Here is an 18834-nt window from a genome sequence, read left to right as displayed (position 1 = left end):
TCCTAATGCATTGCCAGGATTCCCTTTAACTCTTTACATCTTTTGCAAGGGTCACACAGTAGTTTTGTTAAATGCAAACTCTGTGATAGGTTATGGCATGCCATTTAAATCTTGATTGAACTTCTGGACTACACAAGAGTATAACTTTTTAAGACATACTGATATACAGCATGCTTATAACACCAGTACTCTGGCCAAAAAATTAAACACATCTTGAATATTTTGTACAGATTTCAATTTAAAGCAGCATCAGTATTAGTGAATTTAAACAAAGCAAACAAACAAAAGATAAATTAGTGACACTTTTGTGTCTATTACACCATTTCCCCTTTTGTTTTAAACATTGATACCCTTTGTTGCTCTGTGAAAGGGACTATAAACATAGGAAATAACTATGTGTGAGAAAAGGAGCGTCTCTTAAACTTTTTACAAAATCCTGTCACGTTTATGAGGTATAAGTTAAGGGGAAATTTGTCACTCCTGCCAGCAATCTCTAATAGTGAAATACTGTGTGTTACTTCAAACAACAGTAAATTTAATACAAATGTAAAAGCAAACAAAAATCCCCATCAGTAATCAGAGAAATGGAATTCTCTTCCTTTCAATGCCAATAGCACCTTCATAAAATGCAGATCCTTTCATGTTTTATGGACTAACAGCTGAAACCAAGAAATCGGATGCCAGTTGGAGTATGCCTAACAGTTATTTCCTGGTGTTATAAAAAACAGGGAATGTATTTGTTGCATCTCATGGCATTCTAAAAGAAAGATGATATTATATTTTGAATATAAGTTTTGAGACTTACCAAAATCTTGTGCTTTTTTATGGTTTTTTGACTGATCTCAGCTGCCATCAAAGCTTCCTATATTCAAAAAGGAGAAAACTGAGATACCAGTCACATACACAAACTTTCAATACAGAACTGTATAAATCAACTCTTTTTCAGAGTAGGGTGTTGGAAGCACTAGAATTTTTAAGGCCATGGTTGGATGAACAGCTTTGAATTCCTACCCAAACAAAAGCAGTCAAGCAAAGAGCAAACTACTTTTGTTTCCATCTGGGTTCACTCCACATTATTATATTAAGATCAAATCACAACAAAACACACAATGCAATCACATTTCATCATTTTCAAAAGAGACCACTTCACTACCAAAACCTGTGAAAAAAATCAACAGGAAAAGGGGTGAATGGGGAAAGCTACCTGCCAGTTCCCCAGCCCAAATGTCTTCTTCAGTCAGAATGATTTTTATTTAAGTGTCATTTGCTGTTCTCCTCCTTCTATTTTTTTCAAATGTATAGAAAAAAATCTGGCACTTTTACAAATAAAAATGAAACCTTTAAGATATATCATAACAGGCCTGTCTACTAACTTGAATGGCTTTCATAAAGGCACACACAGAGCTGTCACTTGCAAATTACTGGAGTCTTCAGGGACCAAATGCTGTGATTTACATATATTGCAAAACTACACTCATCATACAAGTTTGCTATTCCAATGGAAAAGCATCCACAAGGACTAAACAAATCTGCATGAGAAATATCATGATTATATTAGCAAAAGCAATACATGCTGAATGACTTTTCCACATTTTTTTTCTTCTAATGGGCACACAACAAACATAAATTAGAATTTGCAAGTTAACTTTATGCATCATAACTAATGTTCTAAGTCAATAAATACAGGATATTAGAATTCAGACCACTGTGTGCGTGTTCATATGGTATGAAAGAACTTATTATTACTGTTTTAGGTGTTTAGATATGCATACTCAAACATCAGTATTTACACAACCAAATGGTGAGCTGTTTTTTTTCAACGAGAGCTGTATACCTTTGTCTTTTAATATTGGATGAGCTTTATTGTGAGCAACACTACTTTCAGCAAGTGCAGGTACAGTTTAAGACCATAATATTTTACTTTTAAAAGCACAGCTCATTAGATAACTCTTCTGCTATTCTAAAGCCAAAACCCAGCTTTAATAATTTTCAGTGTGAGCTAATACATTTCATAACTGATGATGAGAGCAGTATTTTCAGCATCTAGTTCAACTACCTCACTTGAGTGAAATTTTGATTAGTTGTTTCAGTAGTGAGACTAACTCTGCAAGAGATGGAGTAATGCATAGTCAAGTCCCATCCTTTACAAGCATTTACTCAATCACTGTAGGAACAGAAATATCCAATCCAAATGACTTAGCAGATTCCATCATCCTACTTCAATTTCCAAACAAGGAAAGTCTGAAGGAAAGAATGATGTAAAAATTACTTCGTATTTCTTCTTTTCAAGAAGCCAGTCAATGTGATCATCCTGGTCCCGCTCTTTGGCCACAACCACATCTCTTGGGCTGATGATATAAAAAAGCGATTCACCTTCCGAGTACTCTGCAAATGCATACACAGTTTTAATATTTTTACTATATTTTCTTTAAGTAAAGTTCTGCTTTTTAGCATACCCTCGAGGGGAATTTACAAAGAGGAAGACAGCAAAGCTGCTCCTGCAGGACACACTAGTTTGGATGCTGTATTCTCCAATAAATTAAAAGTGGTTTAAATGGCTAAATATATTTTAAAAAACCACTACAACTTATTGCAAATTCTGATTCATCCACTATGTGCAAACTTTATGATGGTTTAGAACCCATTATTATACTCTTAGAGGACTATTACACTACACAGCCTGCAATAAACTTATCCTTCCCATCAAGGTCAAGGCCATCAAAAGCATAAATGATAGATGCCATAACCCCTGGGGACACAGTACATCATTACAGCAATGCATTTACAATGCTGCAAGTTAAGGCTATATGTATAATGCATTTTCTTACACCATAAGCCTTTATTTTTGAGTAAGCTGAAAGAAAAAGTACTAAAAGGTCAAATCAAATGCAAAAGACAACTGCTCTAAATAGTTATCATTTGGACAGAGCCATGAAGAAACATGAATACTTTGTAGGTACAGAAAAGAAAACCACTCACTGTCCAGATGAGTTTCTATAAACACATACAAATACACTCCTGAAGTGATAAGCAATTCACAAAATAATGCTTGTCTTAAAAACATACATAACATTTAGACTTTTCAGGTAAACTAAAATATTCATAAAGCATAAAAGTACAGCTCTGGGCATCAATGTTCTGCTTTGGAAGATGTACAGAAAACCCCAATTCTACTGATAGCAGCATTGATGTTTTTGAGGTCAGGAGCAGATATACTATATTTCTAGTGGCTTAAGGGCATAGATGTACACAAAGAGGTTTGCCAAGCCTATGATTTGAAGCATTCTGGCAGAGGAGATACTTAAAATTCAGATTAATGGATTTTAAAAGCCAGAAGAAATGCTTCTGTAAAAGACAGGCTACATAATCTTCACCAAGGAATTCTGCATCAGCTTTGCCATGCATTTTTCTGAGCTACAACATACAGATCAGAAAACTACCCCATCTTTAAAAGACAGCATATATTGTGCCAGGGCTTAATGTCCCTTCCTGTTACATAATTAAACCTATCTTGTAGGTGGAGCTTGCCAAAATCCAGTTCCTATTAATTCCATTTTACCATTTGAGGTCTGTAATACAACTGGCAGCTTTGTCAGTACAGAGAAGCTAAATATCAATGGGCCCCTTTTAAGTTGACCCATGTACATCTTACTGTTGAAATGATACTTATTCAATCTTTCCCTCTAGAGCAGCTTTTCCAGACATTGTGCCACTCATTTCATTATTCCTGAAGCCTCTTGTGTAAAAAGAACTCCTATGGATCATATGTTGAATAAATCTTGTTCAACAATACTGGATATTACATGAGGTATATACTTCTGCCTTCTCCAGTATGTCTGACCTAATAGATGGCATTAAAATCATGATGTTTAAATACACACATTTATTTTCTTTCATATGACTGGTTCTTGTGGATTTCCACTCTACACTTCAGTGTCATAAGCAGTTACAGCTGTTCAAGGAGATGACAAAAAAATGACATAAAAATGAAAAGGGAGGATAAGTACACCCAAATCTTATTTTAAGCGGGTCTGAAAACAAAACAAAACAATATTGAGAATACCTACCTAAATGATAATCACGACATTCATTCTCCTGAAATCCTCGTACTGTTAGTGCATCAGAAGAGATCTCTTCACAGGACTCAGGCAGGGGTTGTACAATATCAAGTCTAGGCCTTGCACAACACTCCACTTCCTAGAAAAATGACACCTTAGTCACTTCCTACATGATTTACCTTAGCAATACCAACTGGTGGTCATCTATTTGAAATTGAACAGCTGCAAACATTCACAAACGTGCAGTACTTTGCACTGGCTACTCAGCTGCAAATCATATAAGTTGCAAAGCTGTGCTCCACAGAGTAATTGCATCTGGAACTCAGAGGGAAGCTACTCCAAGTTACCCAAGTTACTCTTTGATTGCTTTCCTCGAAGGAGACCAGTCTGGAGGAGGAGGTATAGATAGACATAGGTCCAATCCTACCCCTGAGTTTGCTCGCTCCTTCTCTGCTCTTGGACACAGAAGTTTTCTGGGCTATCACAGATGACTATTAACTGTTTCATTCAACAAGCAACAGAACAATTTAGAGCACATACCCAGCTGGGCTCATGCCCTGAAGGACAGAGCTCTATGAGCCTGGTATTCTGGTATTAATTTTATTTTTTTTTAAGCTGGTATTTGATAGGCAGCCATCAGCAGCAGGGAAAATTTAATCTGAGAATAATACAAAAACTTTGCTGTTCTGATGAACTTAGAGTAAAATGAACTTTCAGGTGCAATGTAGGTGGCTATGGTAAAATGACATAATGGATTTTCACCTTCTGTTCAAGTGAAACTGCTGTCTTCAACTAGCTGCTTTTTTAATTAAGTCAAGGTCCAAGACAATCCTGAAGTTTTCTACTTCAGGCTGTGAATTACAGCAAAATATAGAATAAAAGACCAAGAACATACAGAAAGTGGATTTAAACAGCTCTAACTTACTCATTTGGAAGTAGCACCACTTGGGTCTTTTCTCAATTTAACTATTCCAGGAAAAAAATACCCAAACCAAAAAAACTTTCAAAGCAAGTTCAACTGTGATCTAATTTGGAATAAGTAAGAAGCTGTCATTTGCAAGCTGTGAAATCAAATGTAGGAAGACAAGTGTTCCTTGCAACTAAAGGACACTTTTGTAGTGAGCAGCAGTTCTGCTGCAAGCTCAGGCAGTTTGGGCTCCACACGAACAAGACAAGTGAACCAAGACACTAACAAAGGAGTTCCCATCACAACAGGACACAGATGCACCATCAGGGACAACTGTACCTCTGTTTCTCCTACAGCTACCCAGAGAACTGAGAAGTTAGTGAAGTCCAGCATTTGGAGTTTGTTTAAAAGGCTAATTAAAAGCAAATACATGAGAAAAACTTTTTCCTATGTTCAATTACCATTATATCACCTGAAATTCCCTTTTCATCTTTCTCTCCTAAAGCAATTAAAATGATTTTAACCTTTAGCAGTCACCACCTTGTTTACACTAGCTCCTTTCCTGTACTACTTTTTCATTAACAGTGGTGTCCCAATTTCCTTGCTCCCTAGCATTTCAGCCACCTCTTCCTCCCCCCTCCTTTTCCCATTTGTCTGCTTTCTTGTCTTTCACCGACTCTCCCACACTGTGCTGTCTCTTTTGGGAAACATTGCTGTGACATTATTTTTCTCCTTAATATAAATAAAGAAATAATAATCTGACATCCTGAAGTAGAACTAGAAGCTAACCCCACTGATTTCAGAAGGCTCATGCATTTGTTTGAACCTACAGCATTTCATTGCCTAGCAACTCGTGCACCCAGTTTCTTAAGGTTACTATGGTGATGGTTGTCTAATGCAGACATGCTTATCAAAGAGATGATCAAGAGCATCTGCCATTCTCACACTGCAGCTTCAAGGATTTCCTCCACTGCCTTGCCTTTTATTTGGCAATACGAAATCAATGTTGGAGACAGACACGGCACTTGTCCATGCACAGTAAAGACAGCTGACAAGAATTCTAAATTCTACCTCTCCACACATGGATCTGATGGTACACAACTAAAGATCTCAGAAGAACGGGAGACGATGCCACTCACTCACAATCATTCATTCCACTCCACAGTCACTCTTATGCTTGAGTTGATCAACTTCCCTACTCTTGTTTCTTTTGAGATACAGTGTCAGCAAGCTCCTCTTAGGGCCAAACAAGATTCTTTATTTCTTCTGGTGCAGAAACATCAGGAAGAGAGAAAAGGAGAGAAAAAGGAGCTGTGGGGGGGGGGGGGGGGGGGGAGGACGGACAAAGGAAGGAAAAAAAGAGCAAGAAGGACTAGCTAGAGACCTTCTCTGCATTCTGCAAGAAAAGAAGGAACCCAACATGATTTCTGAGAGGTAAGCACATCAGTCTTCAACATCACCTCCACTGACCTTGTTTTATGGATCAGAGACATTCCACTGTTCACTACCAGCAGACTACAATTTTTTTCTTAGATAATCATATTTGTATGACTAGTTTAAGCCCCAACTCACAGGCCAAATTAATGTTGTGAAGAAACTCTGAGATAAAAAAAACTACCGTTTTTTCGGAGATCTCCTTTACATATGAAAGTATAACAAGCTGGTCACAGAGAGGTGCAAGTCCACTGACGTAGAATTCGGTGTCAAATTGGAAAACTGAAATACAGGAAAGAAAAACAGACTCAAAACCATGAAAGTGTATGAACTACTGCCTAAGAAAAACTTGCTGATTTTCAGAGACAATCAACACCATACAGCACCACTTTAGAGAACTGAAGACTCAACACATGTAACAAACCCAGAGATTTCCCAGTTGGATCAAATGAAGATCTATATTTAACAGATTAAATTACATTAAAGTTTGCAAAAGGAAATGTTTGTGCTCCAGGTTGTTAGAGATGAAACATCTGAAATGAAGGTGCAGTCTGATTTTCAGTAATCACATTGAAAAAGGAAGCAAAACAAAAATCAAACTCAATAAAATAAGTGATAAGTAGTACAACTTCATTGGTTTGCATATCCATAGCATGTTCATGTGGCCATAAGAGAATTGCACCTGCTACATCTATTGGTATACAGGAAAACACAAAGATCATTATTTATTTATCATCACTTTAAACATCACAAAATAATTTACAGATACAATCATTACAAAGAAAACAACAGTTCATAGTACCTTTTCTTGTTCATAAAACTGAAAATATACTTTTCTGAAATTGGTCTTGAAATCGAGATAGTTATATGAGATTATTTCAAGAAAGAGAAAGAAAAACAGAGCTGAACTGTATTTACAAAAAGACTTAATAAATGAGACCTCTGCCACAAACAGCTCTTTGTTTTTATTCTGCTGGATTTACAATGCACCACTTTTTGTGAACTCCTCTTTCATTGGGACAAAAACAAGAATCATCCAAGTGCTTACATTAGCAAGCCTTGTAAGTATAAGCTTTTAAAAAAGCATCAGATACTTCATTAATTTCTCCCAAAACATGGTTTTAGGAGAATCTAAGCATAAGTAAGAAACAAAAAGTTTCCTTCCTTACTGTTCAGCATATTAAACTGCTAATATATATATATATATTTACTAAAATTTTCTAGCAAGGCAAACAGAAAATACAGCATAATGACATTAAAAATAAAGCTGATTTTCTTCAGCTAAAATAATAAGAAGGAACAGGAGAAATAATTGTCCTCTCACAAAAGGAGAAAAAATATAATGAAACGGAGTATATATTTGACACCTGTCTCTCTAGGAATAACCAAGCACAGTTTCTCTTTTAATGACTGCTGACACTTTGGCATCACTGAAGGAGGACCACACTATAGCACAGGGGTAGAGCACTCAATGCATTCACAGAGAAGAGGTTCACATGTGTAACCATGTACATAATTATCTCGCTCTAGCCTACAAGACTGATGAGATTACTTTGACTGTGTCACATGTTGCTCTCAGTGATGATTTAAAACAAATCAGTTCAAAACTGATACCTTACTACATACCTTATTCTCAGTTTAAAATTTAGTATTTAGCATTTTAAAAGAATATGGAAGGCTGGAGAAAAAACATGGAAAAGAAAAAACAAAGTGAAATCCAGAATACTATCAAAGAAACTTTAAATTCAGCTTTATAGAAGGGCTAGGAGAACGGTCTCAAAGGCATGTAAAATATTGCGGTTTGTATTTGAAGAGGAAAAGAGCAAGGTGAATTAGCATTTATAATTATTATAGACACAGCTTTAAAATCCATGTGTATTTCTTTGTCTTATATTAGAATTTAAGTCCTTTTTGCCAGTGAAAATGCTTGTAATGCCCAATGTAATGGTGTATTTAAGATCAACAGAAGTACTGATATGTGAAACATAAATAAACAAACAAATAAGAATCACCACTTCAAGTTTTGTTTTTGAACAGAATATAGTTTCCTTGGTTTCACCACCAGCTTTCTCTTAGCTCATCTTTTTCAAGAGGCGTTGTTGAAACACAATGGTCTAGCTCTGCATCTACAGCCTTGAAAAAAGAATAACTGGCATAGACAGTGCTTCTTGACCTGATAAAAACCTTTGATGCTGCTAATCAAAAAAGTCTTACTGAAAAAAGAAGATGGAAGTAACAGCTGCACAGAACAATAATAGGTTAAATTGACTTACTCTTTGGACACTGAGTTGTGATCAAGGAGGAAAAGAAATCCAACATAAAGGCAATGCAGAAATGCTGTTAATTTGAAAAGGATGTAAAATAATTAAAACAAATGCAGTATTGAAGTAAATGGAAATGACTGAGGTATGGCCATGTGTCATACATGTTTATGCCTGTCATAAGAGAAGATAGAAGACAGGCTGACAGTGGATCTACTCCATGTTCAGCATCTATGTACAGATGTCAAATAAATTACCTGGAAGCCAAATGAAGAAACCTGTAAATCTTTTTTGCTGCTCATTAAATGAAATGTATGAAATACACTAAAATACAGAAATGAAACTATATATGCTATAATATTTACCTAAACTGCATAGCCACTTTCTCTGGGATTTAAAGATCCACGCGTACGCGACACTGAAACTAAAAGGAGCCAATATTGTTTAGTCAAACCTCTAAAAGCAGCCCCTGCTTTACCACAGCAGATTTTGAAGAGTAAAACTTTGGTTATAGTCAGAGTGTTTTACCTCTGATTCCACCTAAAAGCATTGGTGGTGGGGATACCATCTTGAGCACTCTTAAGGGTATGGTGCATTGTGACCTATAACAATGAATACAAATTCTGCAGATATTTTTAGTGAGCTAGGTAATTTATGCAAACCAAAACAGAATACAAAATGGCACGATTTGATTAGCTATTATCTTGTGCATGGAGTTGCACTCGACGTAAAATATAACTTTTTTCCCCCCAACAGTATGCGAGTTCAGTTCCAACTAGAGGACAAGAAAAGGCCTCACTTAAATATCACTTAAGCTACAAAGCTGATTTTCTGAAAAACTCTTTATTTCCATTGAACCAAGAACACTTTGTTAACCAACAGGAAAAATATTCAGTCTTGAAGAATTTTGGGGCTTAGAAATTCTGAGGTTTGATGACAAAGAAGTCAAAATCTTGAAGAATTTTGACTCATTTTATGAAGAAATTTATAAATTATAAGTTTGGCTTGTGGCAAAACAGATGAACAAAAGTCTAAGTAGAATCAACTATATAACTAGGTTTGGGTTTTTTCTTCTTTTTTTTTGGCTTCTCAGAGTATAGCAGACTTGCTTAAATGAAATGTTTGCATAAATCACCTTATGAAGTAAATTTCCTGATCATCACATTCATCAATTAAGCCTTACATTCCGTCTACATAAAGACAAATATGTCGGCACATTAGATCCCATTAATCTCGCTTTACAAACAAGAAAATAAATATTCCCATGTATTCAGATTGAAATGTGCAATTTCAATGCATGATGCTAACTTGCCATGCAGGTGTGAAGCTACTCTCTTGTAAAACATACAGATATGTTGTTACAAGCATAGCCTTGAAACATGTAATTTTTAAACCAGAAAACTGCTTTGTGGGAAATTCGCTAGAGTGCAAAGGGAGACAAGCATTCAAGAGACATTGCTGCCTGGCTTGTACCTGTAATTAAGCTGAGATTCCTCAGACAAAATCTGGACAAAAGTAAATTGAACAGAAATTCTATAATGAACTTGAAGTCTTTTACATAATTCTGGTGTTTATCTCTATTTTATGCTATCATTAACAACACGAGTAACTGAGGCAGAGATTAAGTACTTCTCCATAAAAGTATATAAAATCCTGCCAAGGCCAAGGAAGACTAAATTTCCTATTTTCCTTTGAAAAGGTATTATATTAACTGGAAAGTCTAATTAGTTATTTAGCAACGAGCCTTCTCTTGGGGTCCAGTTGAGGAAGGGTTCCCTGTTCAGAGCAGAAGCTGTGCAGCATTACAGCTTTTGTACACGCTTCAGGAGTGAGCACAGAGGTCAAGCACTCTTTAAGAAGGATCACAATGGCATTTAGTCCACGTTAAGCCTGTAATTCAATACCAATACCTTCTAATCAATACACTACTTCACAGCAGTTGCTGACAGAGCTGAACTGATAGGATCTGCTCAGCTAACATATGTTTAAACCTAAATAGAAACACTCACTCGGAGTTTATCTTTGACACTGAATGGGGACTCTCAGAGGTAATGAACTGTAGCAAAAACAATAGTAAGATTACTGAAGAAAAGCACCACTTATATACTGAAAGATGTAAATTGAATTAGCAATGCCACATGAATCTCAGTGCATGAGACTTGTATAATTCATCTATTTTCTCCTACAGATAATCACAGCATTATCTTCTTTAAGATAAAACATGCAGAACAGTTCAGCGGTGTAGCTTTCACACATTGTGGGGTTCGGCATCACAGCAGATAGTGAAATTATTTACCACCTTAGAGCAAGTACAGCTAATTCTTGAGACAAACAGAAGATGAGGAAGTACTTTGTTAAACAGGATCCTATGTACCTAAATTGCAATGCAGGAAATACTGTTTCCTTGTTCACTGGACTGCAAAGTACTGAAGGAGCATTTATTATCTACTAAAGCCATCACAGTTTTCTATGAGACCACTATAGAACTAGGGGCCCTCAGAATGGCTTTAAAACAGCATAAACCTGAAACTGTTGACATGTGACAGGACACTGTTTTATCATAGACTCCATATGTATTACCCTGATGACCAAAGAAGCAACTATGAAGTTTCCTGTTCCACTTCTGGTTTTCTTTCCAGGTGAAAAATTGTAAAAGCAGGGAGAAAAAAAATTCAAAAAACACCACACCACTAAACATGACAAAAGTAATACTGTGTTAAGGGTTTTGCTTTTTCTAAGTCTGTTGACAAGATCTTATGAGTCAAAATATTTGAAGGATACTCAATTGTTCTTGCATTGAAGGGTTATATTCTTGTTTTGTATAAATTCTTTACTTTATGCAAGCATATAAATTTATACATTCACTTTGGATATTAGTGGTCTTGCAAAAAAACCTATACTGTTTGCAGGTCTGATATAAGATCAGATTTTCTGGCTATACCTTTGAAAAGTAATGATGAAGTAAAATTGAAATGGATGTTATGGCATGATATACTGCAGTCAAGAAGACTTTCAGTGTGACTCTATGAAAGACTATTAATTTATACTGAGACCTGAACAAACAATGTCTCTCTCTTTCCCGTCCCAATCCTTCCAGGTTCTAGAGTGACGTGGACGGCATTTATCAAAGCAATTTCAGTGCTTTGACTTGAAACCAGAAGATAAAATCTCAAGCACATCATTAACAGGTTAAGTGAGATCAAATACCAGTCCTCTATACTACAGAGAAAACCACAGGCCAGAAATTTTAAGATGAGAAAGTCTTTATCCTTCATGTCTGCACCTAAATAGCCCAATGACAACTTTTTATGCTTTTTAATCAAGTTCCAATAGACAGTCACCTAAAACTAGCACCATCCATATAAGCACATTACAGATGAAATAGAAGTTACCTCTGTTCACTTGTCAGTATGTGACCAAACTAATTTAGTTGTTTTCTAAAAGCTACTTACAGATACATAAAATATTATATACAAGATCTGAGGCTAAAACTCGTGATCAAACTTGTTAAAATTATTGTGAATATCCTAGAATTCTGCAGTTAAATAGTCTGTTTGCACTAGGTAATCCTAAACATCAAATAGCTTTCAGGTCTCAGTTAATTCTCAGGCACACCACCAATCTCTCAGTATTCAGACTCCCTGCAGAGCTTAACAAGTCTCCTAGATGATTTTCAGAAGCTTTTTTAGAACAGTCCCTTCCTGAAATCAGAAAACAGAGCATACACACACATATGCCATACACCATTCCAAACAGACATGATTCAGGATCTTGCTTGAACACCCTATTTACAATCTCATGTTACTACAATCAAGGGAGCATCAATGCCTACAAACTGTTTCCCACTCTGATCTGCAGAGTCAGAGGGCCTGCTTATCTTCAGACGGCCAGCACTATCTGTTCCTAGATACATCTTTTCCCCAGCAGACACTTCTGGGGACACTTGTGTCTTTTTGTTTACATCCCCACTTCCCTTCCAAATTTTCTTTGAATTCTACTTTGTCAAGAACTTTTCCAATAATCAGCAATAATAAAAATTTATTCACATCAGATTAGCTAGAAAAATAAGAAAGCAAATGAAAATATGAAATTCAAAAACCAAGAAAGGAAACAAAAATAAATTAAAATCAATTTCCTAGCACTACACCAGAGATTTTTATGGGGGGAAAAAAAAGAGAAAAATGTTATGAATAGTGTACTCAAACAACATATAATCAAATAAAGTAGTATCTATTTTCTCTTTACTGCTACAGTGACCATCAATCATTCAGGCAAGATGAAAACTCAAGTTCTCTAAAGGAATCTGTATAAAGGGAAAGTTAAGTTATCCACTGTTCACACAAGTATCTTTGATATTACATCATCACAGAACTTAAGGTTCTCTAGAAAAAACCCTCACACCTAGGCAAGAGGGCACTATGACAACCTCAGCAACTAAAAATGAAGAGACATTTACGTTACAACTACATGTTGCCTCCAAAGTGTAACAGTTTTGTTCTGGCTAGCATGTAGAAGACTTCTAAAGCTTTTTGGGAAGGAGTGAATTCATACAACCATACCTATTTCCACGTAGCGGTTTGGAAGGTCACGCATTTCACTGGCATGCCGTTCTTTTACTGAGCAAATCTAGGAAACAAGAGATTTGAATTGTTACAATAAGGAAGCTGTAATTCCTAAAATGACACTACCTTTGCCTCAATAATAAAAGCAATTTCTGGGAATTCTCCAATATGGATTTCTTTATTTTGAAAAACACAAGCTGTGAAACAGTAATGATGCATCAGTAAAGAAAACCACACAGAAAAGTAGTGGCCGTAGTTCACAGCCTTATAAATACACTGGAAGAGAAGAGGACCACATAGGACCACGTAAAAGAAATATGAAAATACATGCCCACTGTGGTTTCTTCACAGAGGCATTTATTTATGAGTTTGGTTTTGGTGTCTTCTCACATTTTGTGTCTCATTACCTTTCAAGGTACCTGATTCCTATTTACTAAGTTTGCTATTGCTCCTCCCAGTTACAAGAGGGGAGTATGTATATACAAAGAAATGCAAATAACCAAATGTTGTGAAGCATTTAGAAGGCAAATAGAAGGGGGAAGACAGATGACAAACTTAGGACAAACCTCCTCATTTATAAAACTCTAAGCTTAACGCTCCAAAAGCTTTTTACATGTCACCTACCTCACTCCATCCTCCCTTTCCATCTATTCCTATCAGGCACTTTTAATTTCCCACTGTGCAGTGATGCAGCAGTCTGTTATTAGAAAACAGCTAACAGGCTTGTAACAAACTCATGTCATATGCTGGTCTGAGCAAATGATAATCAGTCTGCACCACACAAGTTTGAAATGCCAGTTTCCTGTTGAAAGATAACAAAACCCTAAGCAGCCTGTCCTGCCACCCACCCTTTTTTTCCCCCCATGGTTGACCAAAATCATGTGGCTGTTTTAGCAGCTGCAACCTCCTCAGCCCCCAAACCAATCCCCTCACAAAAATACCTCATGGTTAGTTGTTCTTCCTTAATGCTAGTCCAAAGAAATGAATTCAACAGCACACTGAAAGCTTTCCAAAGACAAAATCTCTCCAAGGAGTGAAATGTCCCTGAGGAATACATTCACTGCATGCCCTCACACTGAGATCTGTCTGACTGCTGGGTGCCTATCACTCCTCCTCCTAGTGAGGGTGAGTCCAATGACATTTCTAAGGCAGCAAGAGTTCTGAACACTGGTCAAACCAAATTCTATTTTTTTCGATTGTCTTTACTTTTCAGAAACAATCCTCTGTTTGTCTGTTATAACAGCAAGCATTTATTACAAAGACAGGTAATTGCACCTTTACTGAATTTCCCCAGCCAATAATCAGCGTTAAATTATCCTTCCAGCAAAGGCTGCAGGGATACATATCTGGGCGAAGGCTTATGTCATCTCGAGGCACGTTGGTAATTCTTTGCTTGGAGATCATGTCAAGTATCTTCACACCCTGAAAGTTTAAAACCAAGAGAATTTTATTCAGTGTGACAAACTCCTACTCACCATTTTGTACGCTAAGGCAGTCAGAGCAGTTTATGGCATAAATTTCAGAGCAGGGCTGAGTGTGCCACCAGAAAAAACTGTTGATACAAAACCCCATCTAACCCAGGAAGTGACAAAAGAAGTAAAGGGATCAGAGTAATTTAGATGTTTTAAATTCACATGTCAAATAAAAAGACATATTAAGTGAATGAGTGACAGACTAGCAATTCCAGTCATGAACCAGTTTGGTTTATTAGGCTGGTGCTACTCCTGGAGAAATCAAATGAATCCCAGCCTTTTCACAACAGTCCCTGCAGAGACACAGAAATTTCCACCTTGGAAAAAGAAAAGCAACAGTACATTAAGATAAACTAATTCAGTCTCAAGATATGCATTTCAACTCTTATTAAAACAGGAAAGTGAGCATATTTAAACAATGTTTGGTTTTTTAATTTTTTTTTTAACTTTCTGTGATTTTTTTATTCCCTCTTCAGGAAATCTCTTACACTAATAGAACAAGAAATTAAAACCCAGGAAGATTAAAGTCATTCAAGAGACAGAGGAAAAAAAGAACCAATAATTAGATTTTTCTGTATCATTTAGACAAGGTAAGCTATAACCTTTCCAACAGCAAAATGGAGGTTAATTTCAAAATAAGTTATGACTTGTTCTTCATAATTTAAAACATAAGTCTCAAAAATAAAATGTTTTGGTAGGTCTTAGAGAGTGAGTCTTCAAATCACAGAAAAGGGGGATGGAAAAGACCTTGAAAGGTCAGCAACCATGATGCCATGCCATGTTAGGATTTTCCTAGTGGCAAAACTGATTTAAAAGATTCCCCTGCCTATTTCTGTCCCCCCTCATTGTGAGTTTCTATGTCCTCAGCTGTACAAATACACAGATACAACTGTTTAAAAGTCATGGTCTAAGCCAGGGGGGTTATGGTCTAAGCCAGATTTTGCCTCTTTTTTAACCACAAAGTAAGTGGTATGAGGGTGGGTGTGGGATTTTTTTTCAGTGATCTTTGTCACTGAGTAACTGTGAACATGGAACACACTTCCACTAGCAACTCATCAGCTAGCAGACATCAAGGTTACAAAAACAAACAAACAAACACAAACAAACAACAACTTACCAAAACATCTGCAATGTACAGAACGCAGATCTCTAAGTAACATAAAAAATATTATCCTTTGTGTTTTCTGAGCTCATCTGATACAATTTTTAATCTTGCTTGAATTGCATTTTAATAAAGTTGCTTTTTATAAATCTTATCACTTTGTCTCCAAGGATGATTTTTAGTGACCCATACCACACCTTCTGTTTTTCTACATGGCAGCAAATCTTATATGGGATAGACCAGCTCTTGTTTGAAGTAGCTTTCAAACTAACAGTGTAGGATCTTCTTTGGTTATAAGTGTTGAGAGACAGTTGTTTAATATACTAAGTTTTACATAGGAGTAAGCTACTTAGAGTTATAATATCGTGTGCTATAGTATGTTGCTTGCTTAGGTTTACTTGCTTAGCATAAGTAGCTGGATTTTTTTGAAGTCTCGGGTGGTAAGCTCTGAACTTACACCTGTTGTTTTTGGCTGCTAATTAATTATTCATTTTCTTTTTAGTAGCTGGTACAGTGCTGAATTATGGATTTACTGTAAGAACAATGTTGATGGCTCACTGATATTTTAGTTGTTGCTATGTAATTTCCCATGCTCTGTCTGCGAGCAGGTGCACAAGAAGTGAGCAAGGAATCAAAAGGGTCCCTGTTGGCCCTTTGGAGCTGCCCACTGAAAAAGTACTCCAGTCCTTGAAGTTAAAGTGTGGGATAGTGTGGGATAGTGTGTGTGTGACTCCTTGAATGGTGTGAGAATGCCTGAGTAGTGGCTTCTCCTCTAAGAGGTGTGCCATTTGCATCATGAATTGAAAGGCCTTCCACAGTCAACTTCCCATCATGAATGAGCTAAAACCTGTCCAAATGGGAGTCCAGCAGCCAAATGCCTCTAAGGATTTATCCCTTAGATGTCTCAGTTTGTAAAACTTGCACTATTAGCCATGGAGGAAGGAGAAGAGGCAAGGAAAAGCAGAAAACTTGGATTACCTATGCATCGGAAAAGCAGAATTAGACCTTACCTAAATAAAAAACTAGGTAGACATGCACACACAGTAAGAAGCAAGGCTATAAACATTTTCTCTGATTTGGGAAAAAAGAAGTGTAACACAAAACCTTGCTAGAGAATGCAGTTTAAAAAATTAAAGGGGAAGAGAAAGGACAATAACCAAATATATTAATCTTTTAGAGGGCAAATGTCATTTCATTTTTCTTTGAAATATAGGCCCTGATCATGGCTTTTTGTCTCTGACAGATGGCTCTCAATGTTTTATTAGTACTCTGTGTTCTGTTGTGGCACATCATCTCTAGGGATAGCTCTTGTCCTATCCATTCCAGCAGATACCTAGAATATGTATTTAATTATATGGATCTGAAAAGAACAAAATCTTCAAATAATCTAATGTTATGTCAGTCAAGCCCTCAGTGAAGCTTCCATTCTAACAGAGTTATTAAAGGGAAGCAAATAGACAAAGGTCCGCCTTTAGCAATTTCATAATAAACTGGTTTTGAAATATAAAAAAGAACAATGGTTTAAAATATTTTAATAAATGCCTCTGTTTAGGATGGAAAAACAATAGAAAAATAAAGCTAGTGTTTCAGAAGTACTTTCAACACATTTTAAAAAGTACTTTGGAATTTAGACATTATACACATTAAAAACATATCCCTCACTGCTGAGCTGCAAAACATAGAGCTTGACCCATCAATTAAACATACTGTGATAGGTGAAATGTAACACTCAGAATGAATGCAATGGTTTCCTTTAAAATTACACTTAGACTTAGAAAAAATAGGCCTCTTTTGTTCTAACTTTCTTCTAGTGGCCTAACAAAATGAGAAATTATTACTGTATTTTTTTATAATCTGCAATAGTGAAAGTGCATATGACAATGTCATTTCAGTACAAATGACAAAATCCAGACAGTTTATTTTTTTGGGTGGGTGGAAGAGAGTGGAGATGTTCTATTATTTATATAAAGAGGAATTACATAGGCATTCCTTCCTCAGTTTGCTTCAATAAATTGCACTAATCAAAATTCTAATTAATAACAGTGTACATTAGTGACCATCACAGTGGTATGTAGAGCTACTTTCCTAATTTCTTCAGAAGTGGCAATCATATTGGAGAACCCTGACTAATGAGCAGAAAACAACATATGAAATATCCAGAAAGAAATAACATATAAACCACTATTCTTCAATGCCTTTTGTACTCAATTCTACAAATTCACAGCTTTTCACCTGAATATTCTGGCAATTAGCATTGAAAAATGTCAATAATCAGTGCAACACAGAAATTTTTTTTGTACATGTAATGAAAGTGAAAAATACTTACCATATTATTAGCCCAAGCAATTAAGTGCCCTCTCCATTTTATATTTCTTATATTTCCTTCCCCTTCATGTAAAACTGAAGGCTTCCATCTATTCATCCAACCTCTTTCATATAACAGCAACTATGAAGAAGTGCAACAATAAATATTTGTCACAGTACTGTATGCAGACATTGAAGTTATTTTTTCTACATTATCCCTTACTCTGTTTGGATTAAGAGTAATGAAAAACACACACCTATCACAAAACAAAAGCAAAAAACATCAAACATTTCGCTATACTGTATTTACATCAAACATCTTGTATATTACAGAATTCCTGTTAAATTTTAAAAATATTAATCAGAAGGCCTTTCATCAAGTTTCTCCAAAGAACAGTAAGAATAATTATTTACCTTTTAAAGATAAAGAAATTAGGGTATTTCCAAACCTAAGTCTACAGCACTAGTGACAACAGTTCAGAAAATTGTTAAAGAAACCAGGTCACCTCACTGATCTTGACATTCATCAATCTCATTATAGGCTCCTTGCCTCCAAAAAAAATAAGCAGTCAAAGAAAATTAGAAGATCCTCAAGCCTGTGACCTTTTGCTTGCCTCCATGTGGAACTACACAGTGTTCCACGGGGTCTAGAGATACTGTGGTTTAGTCCCACATGTGCAAACTGCACTATACCACAAGTGCTGCTGACTGTAAAACTTGCGTGCTGGTAATCT

The 18834-nt window shown here is 36.1% G+C and overlaps 1 protein-coding gene across 1 annotated transcript in view; it reads right to left on the bottom strand.

Annotated features, from left to right (window-relative positions):
* VPS41 (VPS41 subunit of HOPS complex) overlaps window positions 1-18834 on the bottom strand; it is a 112013-nt gene that overhangs the window by 31825 nt on the left and 61354 nt on the right. The window contains exons 8-14 of the mRNA XM_058825332.1: window positions 18123-18242; window positions 14498-14644; window positions 13220-13286; window positions 6584-6681; window positions 4068-4197; window positions 2270-2385; window positions 806-862 (exon numbers count right to left, since the gene is read on the bottom strand). Coding sequence (XP_058681315.1) covers window positions 806-862; window positions 2270-2385; window positions 4068-4197; window positions 6584-6681; window positions 13220-13286; window positions 14498-14644; window positions 18123-18242 — 735 coding nt within the window. The remainder of the gene's footprint in view (window positions 1-805; window positions 863-2269; window positions 2386-4067; window positions 4198-6583; window positions 6682-13219; window positions 13287-14497; window positions 14645-18122; window positions 18243-18834) is intronic.

Source organism: Ammospiza caudacuta, chromosome 1 (genome assembly GCF_027887145.1).
Source record: "Ammospiza caudacuta isolate bAmmCau1 chromosome 1, bAmmCau1.pri, whole genome shotgun sequence".
NCBI lineage: Eukaryota > Metazoa > Chordata > Aves > Passeriformes > Passerellidae > Ammospiza > Ammospiza caudacuta.
This window is presented reverse-complemented; position numbering and strand designations above follow the sequence as displayed.